This window comes from Ranitomeya variabilis, chromosome 6, assembly GCF_051348905.1.
Source record: "Ranitomeya variabilis isolate aRanVar5 chromosome 6, aRanVar5.hap1, whole genome shotgun sequence".
Lineage (NCBI taxonomy): Eukaryota > Metazoa > Chordata > Amphibia > Anura > Dendrobatidae > Ranitomeya > Ranitomeya variabilis.
The window spans coordinates 274,250,328-274,275,782 of record NC_135237.1 but is presented as its reverse complement, the minus strand read 5'-3'; the positions used below and the strand labels follow the sequence as shown (position 1 = coordinate 274,275,782).

The following is a 25,455-nucleotide window of genomic DNA, read 5'->3' as shown; positions in this document are numbered from 1 at the left end:
GTGTACAGACCCCACAGACAGCCCACCTGCCATCAGAATACTATGTAACCTGTGTACAGACCCCACAGACAGCCCACCTGCCGTCAGAATACTATGTAACCTGTGTACAGACCCCACAGACAGCCCAACTGCCATCAGAATACTATATAACCTGTGTACAGACCCCACACAGCCCGCCTGCCATCAGAATACTATATAACCTGGGCACAGACAGCCCACCTGCCATTGGAATACTATATAACTTGGGCACAGACGGCCCCCCACCATGCTTGAAAAAGGCCGGATGTTCGGCCGAAACGTCGCTGTTTTACCATGGCTGGAATAAAGATTCTGTTAGGCTACTTTCACACTAGCGTTAACTGCAATACGTCGCGAATGCGTCGTTTTGCCGAAACTACGCATCCAGCAAAAGTTCTTGCTGGATACGTTTTTTCGTCATAGACTAACATTAGCGACGCATTGCCAAACGGTGCGTCCGTTTTGCGACGCTTGGGCGTGTGGTAGCGGACCGTCGGGAGAAAAAAACGTTACATGTAACGTTTTTTGCTCCCGACGGTCCGCTTTTTCCGACCGCGCATGCGCGGCCGGAACTCCGCCCCCACCTCCCCGCACTTCCCCACACCTCACAATGGGGCAGTGGATGCGTGGGAAAAATGCATCCGCTGCCCCCGTTGTGCGGCGGAGACCACGCTAGCGTCGGGAACGTCGGCCCGACGCACAGCGACGGGTTGTTCCCGACGCTAGTGTGAAAGTAGCCTTACTTGGATAATTACACCCGGTTGGAGCGCTGTTCTTTCTACTTTTTGATATACGCTTTTCCTGGTGGGTTCCCTGGATCTGGAACGAGCGCCCCTCAAAAACAGTGAGTGCTGTCGGCCAATCTGTATACTATATAGGCCCCCCACCATGTGTCTGTGATGTGGGGAATAGTATATAACCTGTGCAGACCCCACAGACGGCCCCCCACCATGTGTCTGTGATGTGGGGAATAGTATATAGCCTGTGCAGACCCCACAGACGGCCCCCCACCATGTGTCTGTGATGTGGGGAATAGTATATAACCTGTGCGGACCCCACAGATGGCCCCCCACCATGTGTCTGTGATGTGGGGAATAGTATATAGCTTGTGCGGACCCCACAGACGGCCCACCACCATGCGTCTGTGATGTGGGGAATAGTATATAACCTGTGCAGACCCCACAGATGGCCCACCACCATGTGTCTGTGATGTGGGGAATAGTATATAACCTGTGCAGACCCCACAGACGGCCCACCACCATTCGTCTGTGATGTGGGGAATAGTATATAGCCTGTGCGGACCCCACAGACTGCCCACCACCATTCGTCTGTGATGTGGGGAATAGTATATAGCCTGTGCAGACCCCACAGACGGCCCCCCACCATGTGTCTGTGATGTGGGGAATAGTATATAGCCTGTGCAGACCCCACAGACGGCCCACCACCATTCGTCTGTGATGTGGGGAATAGTATATAGCCTGTGCAGACCCCACAGACGGCCCACCACCATTCGTCTGTGATGTGGGGGAATAGTATATAGCCTGTGCAGACCCCACAGATGGCCCACCACCATGCGTCTGTGATGTGGGGGAATAGTATATAGCCTGTGCAGACCCCACAGACGGCCCACCACCATGTGTCTGTGATGTGGGGAATAGTATATAACCTGTGCAGACCCCACAGACGGCCCCCCACCATGTGTCTGTGATGTGGGTGGGGATCCGATCTTGCAGGAGTCCTGTGTAACCGGTGAGTGTGAAGCTTCCATGTATGAGAAGTGCAGACATTACTGGTTATTTCCCAGTATTGCCATCCCTTGTTCCTGCCCCCCTGGTGTCAGGCGGAGCTGTGCGGGTGTCTGGGCTCAGGGACAGGTCTGCTGGAAGGTTCTTACTGTCAGTTTCCCTAGCGGAGGGTTGTGCGGAGTCTGCCCTACATCCTTACTATGTCTCGCCCTATAAATGCTGAAGTTGTGATGTAACTTTTTTTGATAGACTTTTTTATATCTCATAAGTATACGCTCAGAACCTTGTCTCAGCGACTCCACTATGGTAATGGCAGGTCCCTCCTAGCCTGCTGCTCCCTTACATGTACAGGCTCGCCGGCAGTACAGCTAGTTTGCTCTAATCTCGGCCAGTATAAAATCTCCAGTCATTCAACTGTGTTCTGTGAAATCCTGGAACATTTCCATTTATAGAGGACCTGTCCCCAGGTCAAAGGTGGCTATTTGTGGCTCTTATTTTCTTCCTGCTGCTCCTGAGTACTCCACCTTCACTTGTAGAGAGATGCCCCTGTTATTTAGTGGTTTTTCCAAGTTAGTGTGGCTCACAGGGTCATAAATGTAGTTCATTATTATAGGGGATATGAGCAATATGTGACATGGATTTACTGCCTGCTGCCCTTCTCCTCCTTCCTCCTCTGGAGCATCCTCCTCTTCCCATTGTAGTCTGCTGGATGTAACGCAGGTTCTGCTAACAAGGGGGTTTCCTTCAGCCTGCACTGATACTTTATAGCAAAGTGAGCAAATCCGGACTTTTTCCGCAGGAAATCAGCATTAGTTTTTATTGCGTGGTGTTTTTTTTTTTTTTGTTTTTTTTTTTCCGCGGAAAAAGGCTAAAACAACCACAAATAATCCTGAATGTGTGCACATAGCCTAAGGGTATGACTCCACTGTCAGGATGGCCGGCGGTATCGCCGCAGCGGCGAAGCCGCTCGGCGCTAAGCCCCGCCCCCTTAATGGGACGCGATCATGCCGGATGTGTTAACTCTTCACATCCGGGATGATCGCTCGCTCCCATAGGGCCCTGTGATATGCCTTGCGGGGACGCTGCGTCCCCGCAAGGTGTACGGGCATGCTGCGATCTGAAAAGACGCGCAGCATGTCCGTAGTCGCAGGGCCGCCGCGTGCGGGTTTCCACGCATAGTGGAGACGGGATTTCATAAAATCCCCTCCACTATGCTGGAACATCTGGACGCTGCTTGTTTGACGCTGCAGCGCTGCGCAGCGTCAAACAAGCAGCGTTTCCTGAACGTGGAAACATACCCTTAGGCTATGTGCACACGTTCAGGATTTTTCAAGTTTTTTTCGGTGGTTTTCCGCTATACAATCGTGATAAAACCACTAAAAAAACGCATACATTACGCATCCTATTATTAGAATGCATTCCGCATTTTTTGTGCACATGCTGCATTTTTTTTTTCCAGAATGGAAACTCATTCTGCGGAATTGCGGCGATTCCGCACACATAAGAATGCATTGATCCACTTACTTTCCACATGGGGCTATGCCCACCATGCGGGAAGTAAGCAGATCATGTGCGGTTGGTACCCAGGGTGGAGGAGAGGAGACTCTCCTCCTGCCCCTGGGAACCATATACCTGTTAAAAAAACAAAACAAAAAAAACCTACAAATTAAAATAAAAAATAGGGATATACTTACCTTCTGATGGCCCCCGGAGTTCTCACACCTCTCAGCGGTGCACGTGGTGTCTTCTGTTCCCAGGGATGCATTGTGTGAAGGACCTGGGATGACGTCGCAGTCACGCGACCGTGACGTCACAAAGGTCCTTCGCTCAAAGCATCCCTGGGAACGGAACGTACCGGGAGCACCGGTGAGGAGATCGGGGGCTGTCGGAAGGTGAATATCCAAAATAGCCAAGAGAAACACCTTACATAGGATAAAACATAAATTTTAACAGTAAATATCTAAAAGACCAATGGATAATACTCAAGAAGACAAAGGTGATAAAGTGCAAAAATGTGCTCATGTAAACCAGTGCTCAATAAAAAAAAATTGTTTTATCTCACCAAATACGTAGTTTCCTTCACAGGAGCATCTGTGTATGTTGAGGGGGGAGGGGAGAAAAGAGTTTCTATGCTACCCCAGTCGTGACCCTGTAGTGCTCCCGCCCTGACAAGGGCAGTCCCCAAGTCAGGCTAATAAATTGTACCCACCATTGCCATGTAGAATTCCCGTCGGAAGGTGAGAATAACCATTTTTTTTTTTTTTTGTTAAATTATTTTTAACATTAGATATTTTTACTATTGATGCTGCATAGGCATCAATAGTAAAAAGTTGGTCACACTTGTCAAATACTATTTCAAACACATTCCGTATGCGTATTTCCCACGGCAGGTAGTTCGGGAATTGCCGCTGAAATCTCTGCGGCAATTCCAGACGTGTGCACATAGCCTTAAAGGGATTGTCCAATGATGTTGCATCTACACATAGCAACCAGATGCATACACGATTGACCGGATCCATCCAGACACCTCAATTTCTGCAGACCCCATTTCCTAGCATCATCTAGTAAGGGTGCAGTATGCACCAGAAACACTTTGATGTTTTTTATCTCTGGACTAATAATGTGTATGGAGATGTTTGTATCCTATAAATATAGCTGAAGATGTCATACCTTTGAGCTAGGTTTCTCCTACTACATTTAGAGTTGGGTGGCCCCCAATAAACGCTACAAATCTCTGCTCTGGCCTGTGGTAATATGTATGGGGACCTTTATTCAACCTTGGTAGAAGCAATGCTCTGTCACTTAAAAGGAACCGGACATGATTGATGCCGCCAGAACCACGGGCAGCATGAATCAGATACGTGCTGTTATTCCAGCCATGCGTGGTTTACTCTAAGGCTGGTTTTACACTTGCCGTGTTTTTTTGGCCCGTTTTTGCAGCCCCAATGCATTTCTATGGGGCCACAAAGACAGGCAGCAAAAATTCATAGGAGCGCTGTACACCTTGAGGGCCGTATTTATGGCCCTGAAAAAAATATTGAGCTTGCTCGATATATTTCACGGCTTACGGACACGAGCCCCATTGACAATCAATGGGGCCACAAAAAACAACGGAAGCTTGTTTTTGCGGTGCACCGTGAATTCTATTTTTGCGGATAGCCTTTTTTTTTTTTTTATGGTGCCTACTTTTTCCCTACTATTCTAATACAGAAAAACGGCGATCTGCAAGATTTTTGCGGCCCCTTTTTGTGGCAGACTGGGAAAATTATGGCCCGCAAAAATGAGCCGCTAAAATCACGGTAAGTGTAAAAGAAGCCTAAGGGTGTGTGTCCACGGTCCGTAATGACGGAGTGGAAAACCCGCTCCGCCCAAAGGGCCGCCCCCTTCTGAACACGCGGTGATTCCGGATGTGTTCATTGCACACATCCGGAATCTCCGCACCCTATGCATAGGGCCTTGTGATTTACCTTGCGGCGACGGAGCTTCACCATGCTGCGTTCTAAAAAGACGCGCCGCCTGTCCGTAAACACAGGGCCGCCGGATGCATGTCTGCACGCATAGTGGAGACGGGATTTCATAAAATCCCCTCCACAATGCTGTAACATCTGGACGCTGTAGCTGTATGCAGCGTTCAATCCGCAGCTAATCCGGATGTAATCCTGAACGTGGACACACACCCTAAGGCTGCAGATTTTCAGAAAAAAAACACATTTTTAGAAGATGGACGTTGATTGTGTCTTGGGGCACTAATCCGTTGCAGGTTCCCGCTGAGTCTATCCGTATACACAGCCTTGTAAGCCAAGATGCCTATCATTTGCTCAACATTAGTTGTTTCAGTGTTTTTGTAACATTTTAAAGTTGTCTTTTCTTTTATTGATTTGTTTTATACCGTTTTGATTATCCAGATGTTTAAACAGATTCATGAAATGTGACTTTTTCAGATGTCTTACTATTTGGGTACGTCTCAGTCCAGTCACTGCCTACAGTAGGGTTTCTGATGGATTGTTCATTTTGGTGTAGTTGTGACTTTTTAAATTATTTTGCAACTTTTTGAGCTGAAGTTGCAAAAATGAAACAGTTAAAGGCCAAAATAGACAATATTTTTATTTTGCACCAAATTCAAGAACTATGTATGCCATTTTGAAGAATTTAATGCAAAAAACAACTAATGCCACAAAAGAAAAAAGGTCCCCTGGTTCAGATAGCATGAAACTCCTGCCAGGTTCCCATTAAACACTGCAGCCATATCAATCTCCATTCTACACTTCTGGATAGTTGCCATTGCCTACACTGAAATATTGTAGCAAGCCCCTAGGAATAAATCAGCAGGAATGAACATAAGCGGTATTTCATTTACCAATTGCTACCAGAAATCTTGAACATGTAGGAAACTGAAATAAGAATGGGTAATGTATCCGCTGCCAGGATCCTTAAGCTTATGGCAATAAGAAAAAAACCAAGTCCAGTTTTGTGATTATATCCAAAACATATTAGATCTGCCTATACCAACTTCAGCAAAACTGTTTTCATTTTTGGGTACCAGAGCTGTATCACTGAGCTATCCTATAATGGCTCCTAATAATAGTAAAACCTGATGCAGAGTTTCATACAGCTGGTTTGAGCTGAAAATAAAAGTGGAAAGCCGAGAGCCAGAAAAGAAATATAGACAGGGCGTTCAAAGCGAAAAGGATATGTTTACTAAGCATTAAGTGTGCAGTCACATGTCCACATTTTCCACTGTGAATTTTTCATAGCATACACGGCAAGTCCGCATCAAAATCCGTCATTTTTACAGTACCAGCAAAAGCGATGACATTTCGGAAATCTCATTCACACACTTGTCTTTTTTCCTGACTGAATTGAAAAACCTCTACCTTTTTGCTATGTGTAAAGTAAACAATGGCTGACCAATTCTACTTCCCTCACTATATATGTTTGCAATTGTGTATTTTTTTTTTCTCCATGAATTCATATATAACCTTAGTTCATGGCTGCCCTTCAAACAAGAATCCAGTGTTTTTGTTCAGAAATTTTGTTTTTTTAGGTTTTTCAGACAGACTAGTTTTTTTTAGACATAAAAAACTTTTTTTTTGTCCTATTTTCTCCCCACTCAAAAGTTTACTTGAATTAGTGATAATGAAATGAATGTTTTTAAAAGTAAACTGCCCCTAATAAATATAAAACATTTTTTCCCTAAATAATTTGATCAAACTGTGTTTTTCATGGTTTCTCATACGTCTTGCATTGTATTCTTTGTGCTTGCAAGGTGGAAGCAAGGCTGACCCTGAAAACACGAAAACACAGCAAAACCGGTTTTGGGTGCAGTTTTTTTTTTTTTTTGCCAAAAGAGGTTTTGGTTGCAGAAAAAAACGCAGTGATAACGCAACTTGTGAACATGGACATAATAGTTTTTTGTTTTTTTTCTGTAAGAACCACATTGCCAGAACTGCAACACACAATGTTGGTAATTTGCTGTAAAAATGTGTGTGGGTTTTTAAAGCATTAAAATCACAATAAGTGTCCTGTAAAAACACCGCCACTATTGGCTGTAAAATGTGTGTGGTTTCCAGAATAGTATACTGCCAAGATATTATAAAAGGGTGAAGGGTGGTGGTTCACACAACTAATATTGATGATCTATTTTTGGGATGGCAGCGGTTCTGTTCAATGTGTACATCTGGTCCACTGGAGTAAGAAAATCCAGCTTCATAAAATTCCAAGTTTCTTCAAAAAGTATTTTTATACTAAAAAAAAATGCATCAATGGTGTTACAGAAACAGCAACGCGTTTTGAACACACACATTTGACAGAATGTGGTGTGCATTTAAAATGTATTGCTGTTTCTGTAACACCATGGATCAATTGTTTCAGAATAAAAGTATTTTTCTTGAAGCTGGTGTTATAAAGTATTCAATTTACTGAGGTAATGACTTTCAGGTTTTCATTGGCTGTAATCCATAATCATCAACATTAACAGAAATAAACACATGAAATACATCACTCTGTTTGTGATGACTCTACATAATGAGTTTCACTTTTTTTTTTTTATTGAAGAACTGAAAAAAAAAACTTTTTGATGAAATTCTAGTTTTTGAGAAGCACCTGCGTCTTATTGAATCACATTCTGAATTAGGATTGCAAATGAAGAGCCATATGAGTAGTCGCGTTTCAGCAAGCAAATGATTTGTTTAGAGGCAAATGCTGTTCTCTAGTGAATGCCTAGCTTTTTGTAATGTATCACCATTGTACTCACATGCTTGTCCTTTGTTTTAGGGCTAACAAAGTATAACCCTGAGGCTGCTGACTTTGTCCCAAGAGAGCACTTAAGTCATCACACAAGCTGGCGAAATCATGGGAGAACAGAAAGTAATAGAAATTGGTCCAGAAATTGTAACTTGCCCGCGTCCCATCAGCATCCTTCACAGAGGGAGAGCAATCATGAGAGCCCCACTCAGAAAGTGCACTCCTACAACACCTCTGCCACAAGTAACAATGTGAGAGGCCAGCAGGGATCACCTGAAGTCACCAACAAACCCGTGAAGAATCACAGCTTTCAGAATCAAAGGTGGCAAAGATCTAGAAGTGAGAGATCTCACAATAGGAGTTCCAGGCAGCCGCTTTCTGATACATCAGCAAGGTCATCATTTGTTGGGATCACACCACTTGGTGACTGGCGTGTAAGGACAAGAGATCCCGCTGATCAAGGCTCGTCAGAAAGTGAGAAAGAGGTTGGCAGTGCTGACAGTCGAGGTGCCAAGCCAAAGAGACTAACACATGTGTCTGGGGGTTCTCTCAGAGGACCTCGCGACAGAGCGAAATATTCATATGACAAGGAGAAACGGGTAACTCCAAAGCAAAAAACTGACGAGTTGTTTGAAAACATTCCACCTCGAGATTTTGGGAAATCAGGGACACCTAAGGAGGACCGTTTTAAAACTAGACTTGATCGATGTGATAGAGGAACTGAAGACAAGCCGAAGCTTTCATTGTCCGGTAATAGACCTTCACGAGAGCCGCTGGATTGGAAAAAGCCTCAGGATGATGTGCAGACGTTTAAGCGGAACGAAGCGCAAAGCAACAAGTTGTCACGACATGACAAAAGCCAACCAGCAACATTTCCAGCAAAGGAAAAGAAGACTGACCGGGGAAAAGAACCTCATCCTTCTAATACATACCAGGAGCCAAAGTCTCGGGGACATCACTGGGTGTCTGATGGTGACAAAGCGGCAGGAAGGAAGCATTCATCTCAAGAGCGTGCTTCTAAGTCCTCTGTGCAGCCTGGGTTTAGCAGACAGTGGAAGAAACAACATGATATACCAAAGAGCAAGGAAACACATACAGGTAAAAAGTCCAATATATCAGTTAAATGCCTGGTGGCTTAGTTTTCTTTGTAAAAGTGAAAATTTTAGTAAGAAATGTTTTCGTAATATTCCCTGCTGTGTAGAAACAAACTGGCTGAACTTATGCATGCAGAGTGTTAAATGGGATCTTGTGTCAGTACGTGTGTGTATGTAGTGACATTTAATGAGATGCTTTATCAGCCATTCTGGACTTGTGTGTCTAACCAGACTGCTCCTAAAAATTATTGTAATAGCCTTTTACTAGAATCCAGAGTGAGCCCTGGCAAAAAGTCACCTCCTATTAACTAGTTGTGGACTGCCCATAGACTAAAAGCATCCAGATGGTCCTCACTTTACTCTGCTCTGATGTTCTAACGTCAATGCAGAGTAAGCTGCCAGTTGGAGTTTCCATAAAGAAGGCAGCGATGTTTATTACCACCTCTGCCTTCCTGATCGCACCGCACCGCACTGCACAAGCAAGAGAGAGACTTGTACTTAAAGCTGTTAAAATCGCATGTATGAAAAACCCCTGGTCAGGAATGGGGAGAAAATGGCTTGATCCTGAACTAGCTAATAATATATTTGGCAGTTGCCTTATCAGCAATACCTGTAAAGGTTTTAGTTTTTTCCACCTGCAGGGTTCACTTCATAGTATTTGTCCGCTGCTTTAATTCTTGGCAATATACAATGAGTAGGTGGAGAAGGCACCTCAGGTTGGGTAAGTGCTGAAAATGTAACGTAAGTAAGTAGTAACCGTTCCTTGCTGCCTGTTGGGGTCTTAGATTAGTGTGTAAGGCATAACTGCCCACGTACCCATAGTAAGTAATAACACGACTTCCTAGGTTTCCCAGGTATTTCACTACCAGGATGGCGTGGCAGGAAACAACTATAATAATATGGTAAGAAATGAGACCATGTCTAATGTAGCTGATGAGCTGAGTGTATTTTCTGGTTTGATAGGCAAGGAACTATATCCCGAAATCTGCCCTTGGTCAGTTTGAGCGTTGTATATATTTACCGTACATGTTTTCCATCGATCTTGAATTCTATAATTTTTTTTATTAGTCTTATTTCTTTTTACTTAGCTTTTGTACATGGATGGATAGCATTGTGTTAAGCTTTACTTTGCCCGTATTCACACCATTATGCGCTCCTGGCTTTCAGTAAGCCGTTATTAAGCCTACACAATGCATTTCTTGGATCGCACTCGCCTTGCGCTACCATTTAACTCCAATGCTACGGCGGCAGCAATTTCCTGATTGTAGGTGGTCAGCAGACCTCTAAAAGTGGTCTCTTACAGCGGGAATAAAGCAGTTACAAGAAAGGAGAAAAAGCTTGGTTGCTACTGGAAACCTGCAGCTGCCCAGTTCTAGATTAGTTCTGTTGTTCATGAAAGGTTAACCACACAGTGATGCTTTTTAGTTATTTACGCTGCAGTTTTGCAGGCTTATTTCATACTTTTTCCCACTTTTGAGGCATTTGTTTGTTTTTTAAATGCCATTTACTTTTCAGCATAAATTAAAGGGGATGTGTCGGCTTCTTAAGTGGGGAATATTGCAGAGTGCTTGTAAAAGGAAGCAGCTTTGCAAAGTACCTCTTATTAAAAATCCTCTCCATTCCAAAGAACAGAGGGATTTTTAATTCTAGTATGTACATTTCGTTGCCAAGGTTACCAGCCACCTTGCAGTCTGAGTGGCCAGTTACCTAAGCAAAGAGCATGCTTCATATTCTTGAGAAAGCAGAGAATTTGTAATAAGATGTTTTGTTGTCTTTTTGCATGCAATTTACCCACCTAATTAGATGAGACCGCACTGTGGAATAAAATCTAATTTTGGAAGTTTTAATTAAAAAAAAAATTTCAATAGCAAATTGAGCACTGCTTCATCTTGCAGGCTGCTTTTGCTGTACTAGTTATAGCTTCCAAACAAGTGGAAAGATTGAAATAAGTTTATTTAATAGAGAGCGAAACCTAGAATGCCAGCGAGTGCGAGCCTCACTATGCCAACTTTCCTACCGACTGCCTCAGGACAGCCATTTTTCCAGATGGTTACCCCAGCGCCTTTCTCTTTCATCATGAGTGACTTCTCTCGATTTGAGCGGAGGAATTTTACAAGATCTGTATAATGTTAGTGTGTAAATCCTGCAATTCCTCATTCGTTCTCATCTTCTGTAATGCGTGCAGATCAAACTAGGCTGAAAAATACAAGCTAGCATAGAGGTGTAACAATGTATCAAAGTCTATAAATGGCCTTTTAAATAAAAAATGAATCCACTTTCAATCAGTTTAGGGATATAATATTTTCTTGACAACTGGATGTCAGTGATGCCTATTGCATAAATATATAGAATTTATAATTACCGTATATATGTATAATAGAGAGAATTCTAGATGTAAAAGCAGAATCTGCAGCTGTCCGTCTCTATCACATCATTGTCGAGGTGAGCAGGTAAACGCTCTGAGGCCGCAGCACGCAGAGTATTCAGTTCAGTTACGACTTATGGAAATGTGTGAGGTCCCAAGACTCTCTGTGTTAGTTATACTAATCCTTCTCCTGAAGGCACTAAGAGAAATGACTTGCAAGCTTTGCTCTACTGAATAATTGCCGCTTTACTTCACGGTTAATGAATTAGTAAATGGCCTTCTGATGTGAACCTCATGCCAGTCACATTTTAAAAGGGAATCAGTCATCAGGTTTGTGCTACCCCATCTGAGAACAGCATGATGTAGGGGCAGAGACCCTGATTCCAGTGATGTCACTTACTGGGCTGCTTGCTGCAGTTGAGAGAAAATCACTGTTATATGTGCCGCAGATCTACCAGTTCTCTAATGCTGAGCTCTTTAGAACTCTGCCCACACCACTGATTGGCAGATTTCTGCCTATGCACCGTGTACACGGAAAGCTGGCAATCAGTGGTGGGGATGAGGTTATGCAGAGCATATGTATATGGAGGGCTATATGGTAGCAGGTTTACTAGTCCGCCAGTGATTCCCAGAAGATGAAAGTCCATTTTATCAAAACTACCACAAGCAACCCAGTAAGTGACACACTGCTGGAATAGGGGTCTCTTATGTTATGCTTCTGTCAGATAAAGCCTGGTGACCTATTCCCTTTAGGCTCCCCTTTAGGAGATGTGCTAGATCTCCTAGTTTATAACCCACTGGTGGTGGTGGTGGTGGGGTAGCCTGTGTGTGATATTTGGGGCGAGAAGATTGTTGGATTTGGCAGTCGGAATGCTTTTTACTTTCATTGATAGACATCTGGTCATACAGTACTAAGTTGTGCCAGATTTTATTGTAGTCAGTGTGATTTGCCACATTCCCTGCTTTTTGTGTCCTAATAAATTTACTATTTATATGCATTTCCTGCCCCTTTTCCCACCATAGGTGGTTGAGCTCTTGACCACTAGTTTTTAGGCCTTTTGTAGGAATGGGACTACTGTTAGTGAGCCGGATGTGGCAACCAGTGATTCATTGCCAACAAGTAGTGACATCTGACTTGTAATTACACTTCTTCTTACTAAGGTTTTCCAAGACCTGCATGGTAAGTATGTGTGTTTTACACAGGGAGGGTAGACAATTATAGAAATCTGCCCAATCAGCGGCACATTGAAGAGGTGCCAGGGCGCGTCATTATATTACACACAGTGTGCAGTCGTCATCGCAAGTGCTTGTGGTTATGACCTTTATTCCCTACCCCTGCACTGTGCGTGTGTTTCTAGGTGTAGATGTAGGGGCTAATGTTTCTCCTTCTGCAGATTGGAATGCCAGAGCCAGTATGTCACTGTAAGGCCGGGGTCACACTACTGTAGAATATGGGCGAGTGCTATACGAGAAAACATTGCATAGCACTCGGACCAGTGTTAGTCTATGGGGCAGCTCACATCACTGTTTATTTTCTCAGGCATATTCAGCGTGCTTGTAAAATCGCAGCATACTGCTATTGTCACCGAGACTCGCCAATGCAAGCATATGGGTATGAGAAAAGAATTGCACAGCACCCGGACCATGCGAGTGCTGTCCGATTTACGCATCGGTGTCCTTTGAAAAGCCGTAATTCATGTACCGCATACAGTAAAATCACAGTGACAGGATAGAATAGATATATACACATAGAATACATAGATATATAGATGTCAGTGTCACATACAGTGGGGGAAGTATTTGATCCCTTGCTGATTTTGTAAGTTTGCCCACTGACAAAGACCTGAACAGTCTATAATTTTAAGGATAGGCTAATTTTAACATTGACAGAGAGAATATCAAAAATAAAATCCAGAAAATCACATTGTATAAATTATATAATCAACTCGCTACCTGCATTAAAGGCAGCTGTCTTACATAGTCACCTTATAAAAAACTCCTGTCCACAGACTCTAACCTCTACAACATGGGCAAGACCAAAGAGCTTTATAAGGATGTCAGGGACAAGATCCTAGACCTGCACAAAGCTGGAATGGGCTCCAAAACCATAAGTAAGAAGCTGGGTGTGAAGGAGATAACTGTTGGTGCAATAGTAAGAAAATGGAAGAAATACAAAATGATTGTCAATCAACATTGATCTGGGGCACCATGCAAAATCTCACCTCGTGGGGTATCCCTGATCATGAGAAAGGTGAGATATCAGCCTAAAACAACACGGGGGGGAACTTGATAATGATCTCAAAGGCAGCTGGGACCACAGTCACCAAGATAAAGGTTTAAAATCCTGCAGTGCCTGTAAGGTCCCCCTGCTCAAGAAGGAACATGTGCAGGCCTGTCTGAAGTTTGCCAAAGAACACCTGGATGATTCTGATATTAATAGCCTAGGAAGGGGCCATGGATACTGGCCTCCCCAGGCTAAAAACATAATCTCTAAGCCGCCCCAGAAAAGGTGCATCTCTAAGATGCGCCAATTCTGGCACTTAGCCTCACTCTTCCCACTTGAGCCACTCTGGGGAGATCTCAAGCGTGCATTTCAATTCTAGACAGTCCAGGAATTTACAGGAACTGGGGGCTTTTTGCGAAGAAGAGTGGGCGACTTTACCATCTGAGAAAATACTTCAAAAGACTTCAAGCTGTCATTGATGTTAGAGGGGGCAATACATGGTATTAAGAAATGGGGTATGTGAATTTGATCAGGGTCATTTGGATGTTTTGTGTTGTCATTATGATTTAAAAAGAGAAAACAGTAGTTTGACAATAAATGGCTTCACCCAACCACTAGCCATGAGTGGAGAAAAAGTTTTGGTATTATCATTCATATTCTCTGAAAAAGGCCAAGAAAGCAAAAATTCTGCCGGTGTATGTAAACTTTTGAGCACAACTGTAGTGCCCCACTGTTTAATGAACCCATATAGTGCCCCTCTGTATCATGAACCCATACAGTGCCCCGCTGTATCGTGAACCCATATAGTGATCTGCTGTATCGTGAACCCAGTTAGTGCCCCACCGTATAATGAACCCATATAATGCCCCACCGTATAATGAACCCATACAGTGCCCCACATTTGTATAGCTCTAGATGGTGACCGATTATTCCTTGTGGTAATGTCTCCACTGCAGTGTAGATGCCCATACTTTTTAAAGTGGTTGATCGCTACTTGGATAATCCCTTTTTACAGCGAATCTTTCACTGTATTTCTTATTTAAACTGAATACCTCCAGCAATTAGCACTCCAAAAAAAGGTAAACTTCCACAGAGAAGGCTGCAGCTACTGCCTGGCTCAGCGTGCTCTCCTGAGAGGTTTTGTGTGACCTAAACAAGCTGAGAACCCTGCATTCACCGTGTCCCTTCATGCTATTGAAGAGCTGGAGCGTTGTATCCCAGGCATCTGAGCTTAAAGTGAACCTGTCATCAGGATTGTAAACTACAGGCATTGTCAGGTTGGCTCTGATACACTGATTTACAATGATACCCTTGGTGAAGAAATGTTTAGTTAAAGGGACTCTGTCACCCCCCTCCAGCCTTTAGAAACTAAAAGAGCCACCTTGTGCAGCAGTAATGCTGCATTCTGACAAGGTGGCTCTTTTAGTTATTGGTGCAGTCAAAGCAGAAATAAAGCGTTTTATAATTTCGCAAAAATACCTGTCTTTAGCCCTGGAGGCAGGTCTTAACCCCCCTGCTGCACACGCCACACTGCCGTCACTCAAGGCTTCTTCGGCGCCGGGCGCCGCCCCCTCCGTGCTGTTTTCAAATCAAATCCAGCGCCTGCGCTGTTTTGTTCTGCCTGGGGCAGGCGCAGTGAGCACTGCCCGTCTGACCTCCGATGCAGTGTCGATCAGCTGAAGATACACATGCTGTAAGGTGGGGGACTTGGGTGAGTGGCTGACACACGCAGTGCGCATGCCCAGGAATCCCAGCCCCGCACTGTGCATAATGCATAACACACTGCGGGGCTGGGATTCACAAGCTGGGTTGCCGCACAGGCGCAGTCTGCGAGACTGCATCGGAGGTCAGACGGGCAGCACTCACTGCGCCTGCCCCAGGCAGAACAAAATAGCACAGGCTCGAATTTGATTTGAAAATGGCACGGAGGGGGCGGCGCCCGGCACCGAAGAAGCCTTGATTGACGGCAGTGTGGCGTGTGCAGCAGGGGGGTTCAGACCTGCCTCCAGGGCTAAAGACAGGTATTTTTGCAAAATTATAGAACGCTTTATTTCTGCTTTGACTGCACCAATAACTAAAAGAGCCACCTTGTCAGAATGCAGCATTACTGCTGCACAAGGTGGCTCTAACGGCTGGAGGGGGTGACAGGTTCCCTTTAATGAGATTCTCGTGCTGTGGGGGGTCTTCATGTGGTGCTCTGGCCTCCTCTTCATGTGGTGCTCTGGCCTCCTCTTCATCATTGGGACTTAAATTACAGGTCACTGAACCTTTTAAATATTGCAGTTAATATTGTGGTCCTTGAGGGGGGGGGGGGGGGGAATTTAAGGTCCAGACTTTGGCTTGGAAGCACTCCCATCACAGTTTTTCTCCTCTTAATATAGTGTAGTCATCATATTATATAGCACTGTATACTCACAATTGTTCATTTTGCCTTTGTACCCAGCTAATTCTTCTGTTACCCATTAGGTCTATAACATCATGTGAATAAAAACAGGCTAGCCGAATCCTTCAAAGCTCTATGTAGAAACAAGGAGTCTCTCTTTGCATGAGTCATTATTAGAACTGCAATCCTATGTCGCTGCATAGTCCCTAGCCAGCGCCCCTCCTCTTAAACTCCTGACTCAGCTGTTCTGCTCTACTTGCTTTTATCTCTTCCTTGTTTTTCTTTTCCCATCATTTGGCTCCAAAAAAGGTCTCCTCTTCAGTGTCTTTCACTGTCCACTGTCTTAGCCTTTAATCTTTTTAAGTTTACTTTGAGCCAAACCATGGTAAAATACTGCTCTTCTCAATGTGGTGCAAACTAGTTATTAGGTCCAGTAAGTGGACAATGACATATGTATGTCTACCTGTACTTTTAATTCAAATTATAGTATATTCGGAATCCAAGAAGTATGGTTTCTGACATGTTAAGCATGTCGAGGTGAGGAGACTTAAAGCCGCAATGCTCCTCTGGGAAATATGCAAATTGTCTCTTCAGAGAGGAAGAGGACTAGAACTCTAGTGCCACCTATTGGAAGTAGCAATCCTAACAGTCAATGTCGACCCCTTAATGAGCCTTGTCACATGACTTAGGATAAAAGCCAAACCAGAATCTCAATTTGCAGGTCTGTTTCGGGTAACTGCCCCTCGTCAGTGCAAAGTGGAGATCTGGTTTTGCTGTACCCCGAAACGTAACATGTCAATCTCTGCAAGGAGAAACGATACTTCTTGGATCCCGCTCAGACGCCTCTCACACAGCCAAACCAGATCTCCACTTTGCACTGACGAGGGGCAGTTACCCGAAACAGTGTCTGCAAATTGAGATTCTGGTTTGGCTATTATGCTAAGTCATGTGACAAGGCTCGTTAAGGGGTCGACATGGACTGTTAGGATTGCTACTTCCAATAGGTGGCACTAGAGTTCTAGCTCTCTTCCTCTCTGAAGAGACAATTTGCAGTATATTTGGAAGCTTGTACTCCGATCAACTCACCATCTTATATTTCCATGCATTGTCTATTTGATATGAAATATTTTAAAGAGATCTTGTCCTCAGTGTTATGTATATTAAGCTAAAGTTAAACTAAAGGTATTGTCATAATGGTGCTGGTATACTGATTTAATACATGCGTACATTCAGTGAAGAAATCCGCAGCCTGAATGTATGCGTTAAATCCATATACCAGCGCCATTGTACCTTTTTAGTTTAATATGCCTAGCACTGATGACCAGGTTCTATTTAAATGTGTTTTGAACTTGCGGGTCAAAGTGTGTATTGATGTAATATGTACTAACATTTTAATACATCCAATTCTTTTTCCTCGCTGACATGCAGCAGAGCTTTACGTGTTAGTTTGGTTGTAGCTAAGTACATAAATGTCAATCACCTTGAACAACCTGGCTCTTCAAACTGTTTTCTCTGAAACTCTGGAGCTTTTCAGAGAAAATGTTCCTGGCCGCCAACGTGCAGCCAGGCTGATTCCTGCTGTCCTTGGGCTGCATGAATCCAATGGCCGATTCCCTTCAACCATTGTTTAATAGAACAACTTGTGTGTTTTGGGTCGTTGTCTTGCTGCATGACCCGCGTCCTCTGAGATTGAGCTCCTGGATAGCTGGCTTGACATTTTCCTTTGAAGTCTGCTATTTATAATTCAGAATTCATTGTGCTATCAATGATGGCAGGCAAGACGTCCTGCCCCAGATGCTGCAAAGAAGGCTCAATCGATGATACCGCCTTGTTTCACAGATGATGGCTTTTTGTACTCTAGTACTTTTTATACTCTTTTTTTCCTTTCTTTCTCTTTTCCTTTTTTTTTTCTTTCTCTAAAACACTTCTTATTTAATCCATAAAGCTTTATTTATTTTGTCTCATCTGTCCACATAACCTTGTTCCAGTAGCCTTCTGGCTTGTCCAGGTGATCTATAGTAACTGCAGTTCTCAGCAATGTTCTGTTAGAAGAGCAGTGGCATTCTCATTACTATCCTGCCATGCTTACCATTGTTCTTCAATGTCCCGATTGTGGACTCGTGAACATTAATGTGAGAGAGCTCTTTAGTTGCTTCGAGGTTACCTTTATTTCCTTTGTGACCTTGCAGTCAGTCTACTTTTTGCTCTTTGAGTAATTTTTGTTGGTCAACCACTCCTCTGTAGGGTAATGATGGTTTTTAATTTCCTCTGTTTATCACAATCTGTTTGACAGTGGATTGATTAGAGATGGTCTTGTATCCTTTTCCAGCCCGATGTACATCACCAACTCTTCTTCCGAGGCCATCTGAAATCTCCCATGTTTGTGCCATGATACACTTCTATAAATGTGTTTTTGATGATCAGACTTTGATAGATCTTTTCATTATCCACTTCTGGACTCCGCATAACCTTTAAACATACAGGCAGCCTCTGTTATTCTTGCACTTATATTCTAAAACGCCAGTGCATTTTAAGCAGCTTTCGCAAGATTGTGAAACTCTAAGGCTATGTGCACACATTCAGGATTTCTTGCAGAAAATTCCTGAGAAAAACCTGAAATTTTCTGCAAAAAATCTGCATGCGTTTTTGCAGCGTTTTTTGTGCTTTTTTTTTTCCTGGACATTTCCCAATGCATTTAATAGTGGGAAATCCGCAAAATTAATGAACATGCTGCGTTTTTTACCGCGATGCGTTTTTTTTTTTGCGGAAAAAAACGCATCATGTGCACAAGATGGAATGCATATTGTATGGTTTTTTTGCGGTTTTTATCGCGAAAAATCAGCAATGTGTGCACACAGCCTTACCCTGCTTTCTCCTCAGGACCCAGTGAACATTTGATGATTGAGTGTAGGGGAGAAACAGAAGCGGCTGTGTCCTAGGAAACATAGAGGGCTCTGATATGCAGGTTAAATTCTTTTGGGTGGGGCTAATATACCAGTCCCAATTACAAAGGAAATTCTGCAAAAACAAAAATGTATATGTTAACCCCTTTCCGACATTGGGCGTCATAGTACACCCATGTCGGACTCCCTCCTTTTGATGTGGGCTCCGGCGGAAAGCCCACAACTTTCCCAGCACATGTGACGTGTTCAGAGCAGTCGCTGGTGGAATAGTGATGCACCCTTGGCTATTAACCCATTAAATGACGCTGTCAAATGCTGACTGCGGCATTTAACATGCATTTCCGGCAGTTGCGCCGGAATTCCGCCCATCAGTGACCCCCGTCACGTGATCGTGGGTAATTGATGGGTTGGCATGACAACCAGAGATCTGGAGACCTCTATGGTCGTCACTGCTGGATAGCTATGAGCGCCACCTGGTGGCTGGGGCTCATAAAAGTGAGGTATTCTCATACATGCAGGTGATCTGATCATCGCCTGCATGTAGCAAAGCCGATCGGGTTATGGAAACTTCTAGTCTCCCATGGAGACTATTGAAACATACCAAAAGTGAAAAAAATAAATAAATAAAAGTTCAAATCATCCCCCCTTTTGCCTCATTCAGAATAAAACAATAAACATAGACATATATGGTATCGCCTCGTTCAAAATCGCCCAATCGATCTATAAAAAAAAGAGGCAAAATGCCAGAATTAGTTTTTTTGGTCACCACGACATTGTATTAAAATGCAATAACGGGCGATCAAAAGATTGTATCTGCGCACCAAAATGGTATCGTTAAAAATGTCAGCTCGGCATGCAAAAAATAAGCCCTCACTCAACCCGAGATCACGAAAAATAGAAACCTTACGGGTATCAGAAAATTGTGCAATTTTATTATTTTTTATTTTTTTTTAGCAAAGTTTGGAACTTTTTTTTCACCACTTAGATAAAAAAGAACCTAGACATGTTTGGTGTCTATGAATTCGTAATGACCTGGAAAATCATAACGGCAGGTCAGTTTTAGCATTTCGTGAACCTAGTAAAAAATCCAAACAAAAAACTGTGGGATTGCGCTTGTTTTTGCAATTTTACCGCACTTTGAATCTTTTTCCCGATATTCCAGGACATGATATGTTAAAACCAATGGTGTCATTCAAAAGTACAACTTGTACCGCAAAAAACAAGCCCTCACATGGCCATATTGACGGAAAAATAAAAAAGTTATGGCTCTGGGAAGGAGGGGAATGAAAAACGAATACGGAAAAACTGAAAATCCCACGGTCATGCAGGGGTTAAACAAGTGTGTACTGCGCTGCATACATTTTATATGGGAGTTTATAGGTGTCAGTTGCCACTTCATGGCATTTATCACAGGCATCTCTACATGTAATAAGACTATCAATAGCGCTTTATGATAAAGGTCCTTATATACATCTAATGTTCGAAAAGGTATTTCTGATAAGATTAGGGCCTTGATTCATTAGGACTGATGTTTCATGCTCCAGTCTTAATGAGGGGCATGCAGGAATAAAATGCACTCAATTGATTGAGGTACACACTAAATTAAATTAGGTGCATCTTATAAGTGGCGTACGCCTTGACAAATGTTACACCAGTCATTAACTGGAGTAATATTTCTAAGGTAAGAAGGGTTGTCACAATAGATGAATTTGAGGGGTGTATGTACCCACGGGTGGAAATTGGGTTGGTAGGCATCTGTCTCACAACATGTTGGAAGAATTAGGAAGTCCATTAATCCTAAAACTGATCATGCAGAAATTGTAATAATCTAAGACCATCTGATATTTTCCATGACAGAAGACCATGCCTCTGTAAAACTAAGGATGTTCTAATGTGATGAAATAGGCTTTTTTGTGATATTTTCTTCTTTACTACACTGCTCAAAAAAATAAAGGGAACACTAAAATCCCACATCCTAGATAGATCACTGAATGAAATATTCCAGTTGGTAAATCTTTATTCATTACATAGTGGAATGTGTTGAGAACAATAAAACCTAAACATTATCAACGTAAATCACAACTAATATCCCACTAAGATCTGGAGTTGGAATGATGCTCAAAATCACAGTGGAAAATTAAGTTACAGGCTGATCCAACTTCAGTGGAAATGCCTCAAGACAGGGAAATGATCCTCAGTAGTGTGTGTGGCCTCCACGTGCCTGTATGATCTCCCTACAATGCCTGGGCATGCTCCTGATGAGGCGGTGGATGGTCTCCTGAGGAATCTCCTCCCAGACCTGGACTAAAGCATCCACCAACTCTTGGATAGTCTGTGATGTAACGTGCCGTTGGTGGATGGTGCGAGACATGATGTCCCAGATGTGTTCAAGCTTATTCAGGTCTGGGGAACGGGTGGGCCAGTCCATAGCTTCAATTTCTTGCAGGAACTGATGATTCACTCCAGCCACATGAGGTCTGGCATTGTCCTGCAATAGGAGGAGCCCAGGGCCAACCGCAGCAACATATGGCTCACAGGGGGTCTGAGAATCTCATCTCGGTACCTAATGGCAGTCAGGCTACCTCTGGTGAGCACATGGAGGGCTGTGCGGCCCTCCAAAGAAATGCCACCCCATACCATTACTGACCCACTGCCAAACCGGTCATGCTGAAGGATGTTGCAGGCAGCCGATCGCTCTCCACGGCGTCTCCAGACTGTCAATGTGCTCAGTGTGAACCTGCTTTCATCTGTAAAGAGCACAGGGTGCCAGTGGCAAATTTGCCAATCCTGATGTTCTGTGGCAAATGCCAAGCATCCTGCACGGTGTTAGGCTGTGAGCACAACCCCCATCTGTGGACGTCGGGCACTCAGACCATCCTCATGGAGTCGGTTTCTAACTGTTTGTGCAGACACATGCACATTTGTGGCCTGCTGGAGGTCATTTTGCAGGGCTCTAGCAGTGCTCCTCCTTCCATAAAGGCTGAGGTAGCGGTCCTGCTGCTGGGTTGTTGCCCTCCTACTACCCCCTCCACCTCTCCTGGTGTACTGGCCTGTCTCCTGGTAGCGCCTCCAGCCTCTGGACACTACGCTGACAGACACAGGAAACATTCTTGCCACAGCTTGCATTGATGTGCCGTCCTGGATGTGCTGCACTACCTGAGCCACTTGTGTGGGTTGTAGAGTCCGTCTCGTGCTACTACGAGTGTGAAAGCACAACCAACATTCAAAAGTGACCAAAACATCAGCCAGAAAGCATTGGTACAGAGATGTGGTCTGTGGTCCCCACCTGCAGAACCACTCCTTTACTGAGTGTGTCTTGATAATTACCAATAATTTACATCTGTTGTCTATTCCATTTGCACAACAGCATGTGAAATTAATTGTCAGTGTTGCTTCCTAAGTGGACAGTTTGATTTCACAGAAGTTTGATTTACTTGGAGTTATATTCTGTTGTTTAAGTGCTCCCTTTATTTTTTTGAGCAGTGTATTTAAAAGTCCTCTTTATGTTGCTTGATTATCTATAGCATTCTTCTGTAATACTGCGTGTTTCTCTTTCCAGGGTCTCTGATTGAGCATCTTACTGCAGAGAAATACGAGTGCATGGTCTGCTGTGAGGTGGTCCGCGTTATGGCTCCAGTGTGGAGCTGTCAGAGCTGCTACCATGTTTTCCACCTTAATTGCATCAAAAAATGGGCCCGGTCTCCTGCCTCACAAGCTGAAGGTCAGTAGTGTGTTGAAGTTTCTTTTTGTTTTATTTTCTGTGGGGTATGTTTGTGTTTGCAGGTTTTTAGGCAGACGCACCAGTAAGGCTCTGTTCACACAGATTACTGTGGCAGGAAACTGTTGGCGTGTATCATTTTGCATAGAAAGGTGACACTTTATATGTACATACAGGAGATATGTTGTGCCGTATACTTTATTACATTAAATGATTCTTGGCCAAATGGTTCTTCCACCGATCACAATAGCCATCTCTTCTGTACACAGAAAGCGATCATTAACCCCTTAACACCCAATGACGTGCAGTGTCCATCATAAGGTGCCTCCCCTATTTGGTGCAGGCTCGCCCACACCTTTTACAGCACATGACCGCAGATCTGATTTTCAAATCTGACATGTACATTTTTTTATATATTTCTTAAAGGGGTTGCCCAGTGTAAAACTACAAGTCTGCAGTCATTCTGTGACTGTCACATCACGTGCGCTGTGAAGATTCCCTGGTGTCAGCGCTGGGAATGGTGGTCACGTGACCACAAGTATGTGCTATGCACACACCCGTCCACAATCCAGCTACACTGTTTCCGGCCCCACACAGTTGCATTGAGTGAGGCCGTGCCTATCTAGTCAGATTGTGGCCGGGAGTATGCATATTGCATCCTTGTGGTCACGTGACCATCAGCATCGGAGAATCCACACCATGCAGAGTTTTTTGGGGGTGGGCTGTAAATTGTACTTTTATGTTAGTATGTTATGTAAGTTTGAAGTAATGCATTTTGTGTGATCTCTGGATAAAAAAAAATTCATTTCGAGAATCCAAATTTTTTTTGCTTGGAAAATATGTAGTTACACCATGAAATAGTTAACTATTATAGGAGTTGTCTGCACTCCCCAGCCTCTTAACGTTCTGCTTGATACAGTGAGCTCTTACATGTTTGACTACTCGGACCAGCTTCATGGTTAGATGGATGGCCCAAACTCTGATGCTCCATAGCCAATGAATAGATCAGATGCTGAGCATGCAGACATCTGCTCCATTCAGGATGAGGGTGGCCTAGCCCCGTTCTCAGGGCTCCAGACCCTCAGTAGTCGAACCTCCGGCGATCAGCAAGTTTTACTCTGTGGCCACCTTCAGTATTTGGTGAGGTTTTTCCCTCAGTATGTGTAAGCCAAAACCAGGAGTGGGTGATAAATACAGAAGTGGTGACAGGTTTCAGTAAGGCTAAGTGCACACGTTGCAGAATTTCCACGGCAATTCCGCAACTCCTGCCGCATTGGCATGCATATTCCCGCTAAACACTAGCGTTTTGCAAGTGTAATTAGCTTGCAGAATGCTAGCGTTTTCCAAGCGATCTGTAGCATCGCTTGGAAAACTGAGTGACAGGTTGGTCACACTTGCCAAACATAGTGTTTGACAAGTGTGACCAACTTTTTACTATTGATACTGCCTATGCAGCATCAATAGTAAAAATATCTAATGTTAAAAATAATTAAAAAAAAGTAAAAAAGATGGTTATTCTCACCTTCCGGCGTCCCCCGATCTCAGCGGTACACGCATAGCCCCATGCGGGAATTAAGCGGATCATGTGCATTCCTATGTGTGCGGCATCCCTGCGATTCCGAAAATTAATGGACATGCTGCGTTTTTTTCCAGAATGCGTTTCCGCTCAGGAAAAAAACTCAGCATGTGCATACAAAATGCAGATTGCATTCTTTTAAAAGGATGCTTAACGTTTTTTTCGCGGTTTCATCTCAGTTTTATAGCGAAAAAACGCGAACAATCTGGAACGTGTGCACACAGTCTTATACTTTTCCTCTAGGCTTCCAAAACTGATTGTATGAGCATGGCCTTATTCTAAGGATAGCGGTTAAGTAATTTTCTTTTTTCTTCATTTTTTTTTCTTTAAAGGGAACCTGTCACCACGTTTTTGGAAGATGGGATAAAAATAGCGTTAAATAGGGGCAGAGGTGGGCGTTACATTAGAGTGTTTGTTATGCGTTTATTACCCACCTAAGTTGCCGAAATACCTTTGCAAAGTCTCCGTTTTCGCCTGTCAATCAGGCTGGTCTGGTCAGATGGGCGTGGTGTCTTCCCCCAGATCTTGTTTAGTTTTCCGTTGGTGGCGTAGTGGTGTGCGCATGCCCAAGGTCCCGAAACCTCTGCCAGGGGATTTCAAAGAGCGCGGTGTCCGTTATTGCATTGGTGATCGGTGGGCACGGCCATCTTCCTTTGGCCGCGCGTGCGCAGAAGCGGCGCTCTGCTTGCCGCGGCATCAGGAAAATGGCCGCCGCGATATCCATCTGCGCACGCGCGGCATCCCGCGGCCATTTTCCTGATGCCGCGGCCAGCAGAGCGCCGCTTCTGCGCACGCGCGGCCAAAGGAAGATGGCCGCGCCCACCGATCACCAATGCAATAACGGACACCGCGCTCTTTGAAATCCCCTGGCAGAGGATTCGGGACCTTGGGCATGCGCACACCACTACGCCACCAACGGAAAACTACGCAAAATCTGGGGGAAGACAACGCCCATCTGACCAGACCAGCCTGATTGACAGGCGAAAACGGAGACTTTGCAAAGGTATTTCGGCAACTTAGGTGGGTAATAAACGCATAACAAACACACTAATGTAACGCCCACCTCTGCCCCTATTTAACGCTATTTTTATCCCATCTTCCAAAAACATGGTGACAGGTTCCCTTTAAGGAACCACCCGTTAAGGGGCCTATTTAGTAATAAACTACCCTAACCAGGTGACTCTGC

At 44.0% G+C, this 25,455-nt stretch overlaps 1 protein-coding gene across 1 annotated transcript in view; it reads left to right on the top strand.

Annotated features, from left to right (window-relative positions):
* Positions 1 to 25,455, top strand: part of NFX1 (nuclear transcription factor, X-box binding 1) — a 102,882-nt gene that overhangs the window by 2,896 nt on the left and 74,531 nt on the right. Inside the window, exons 2-3 of the mRNA XM_077269679.1 lie at positions 8,037 to 9,104; positions 22,535 to 22,696. Of these exons, the coding sequence (XP_077125794.1) occupies positions 8,037 to 9,104; positions 22,535 to 22,696 (1,230 nt within the window). The remainder of the gene's footprint in view (positions 1 to 8,036; positions 9,105 to 22,534; positions 22,697 to 25,455) is intronic.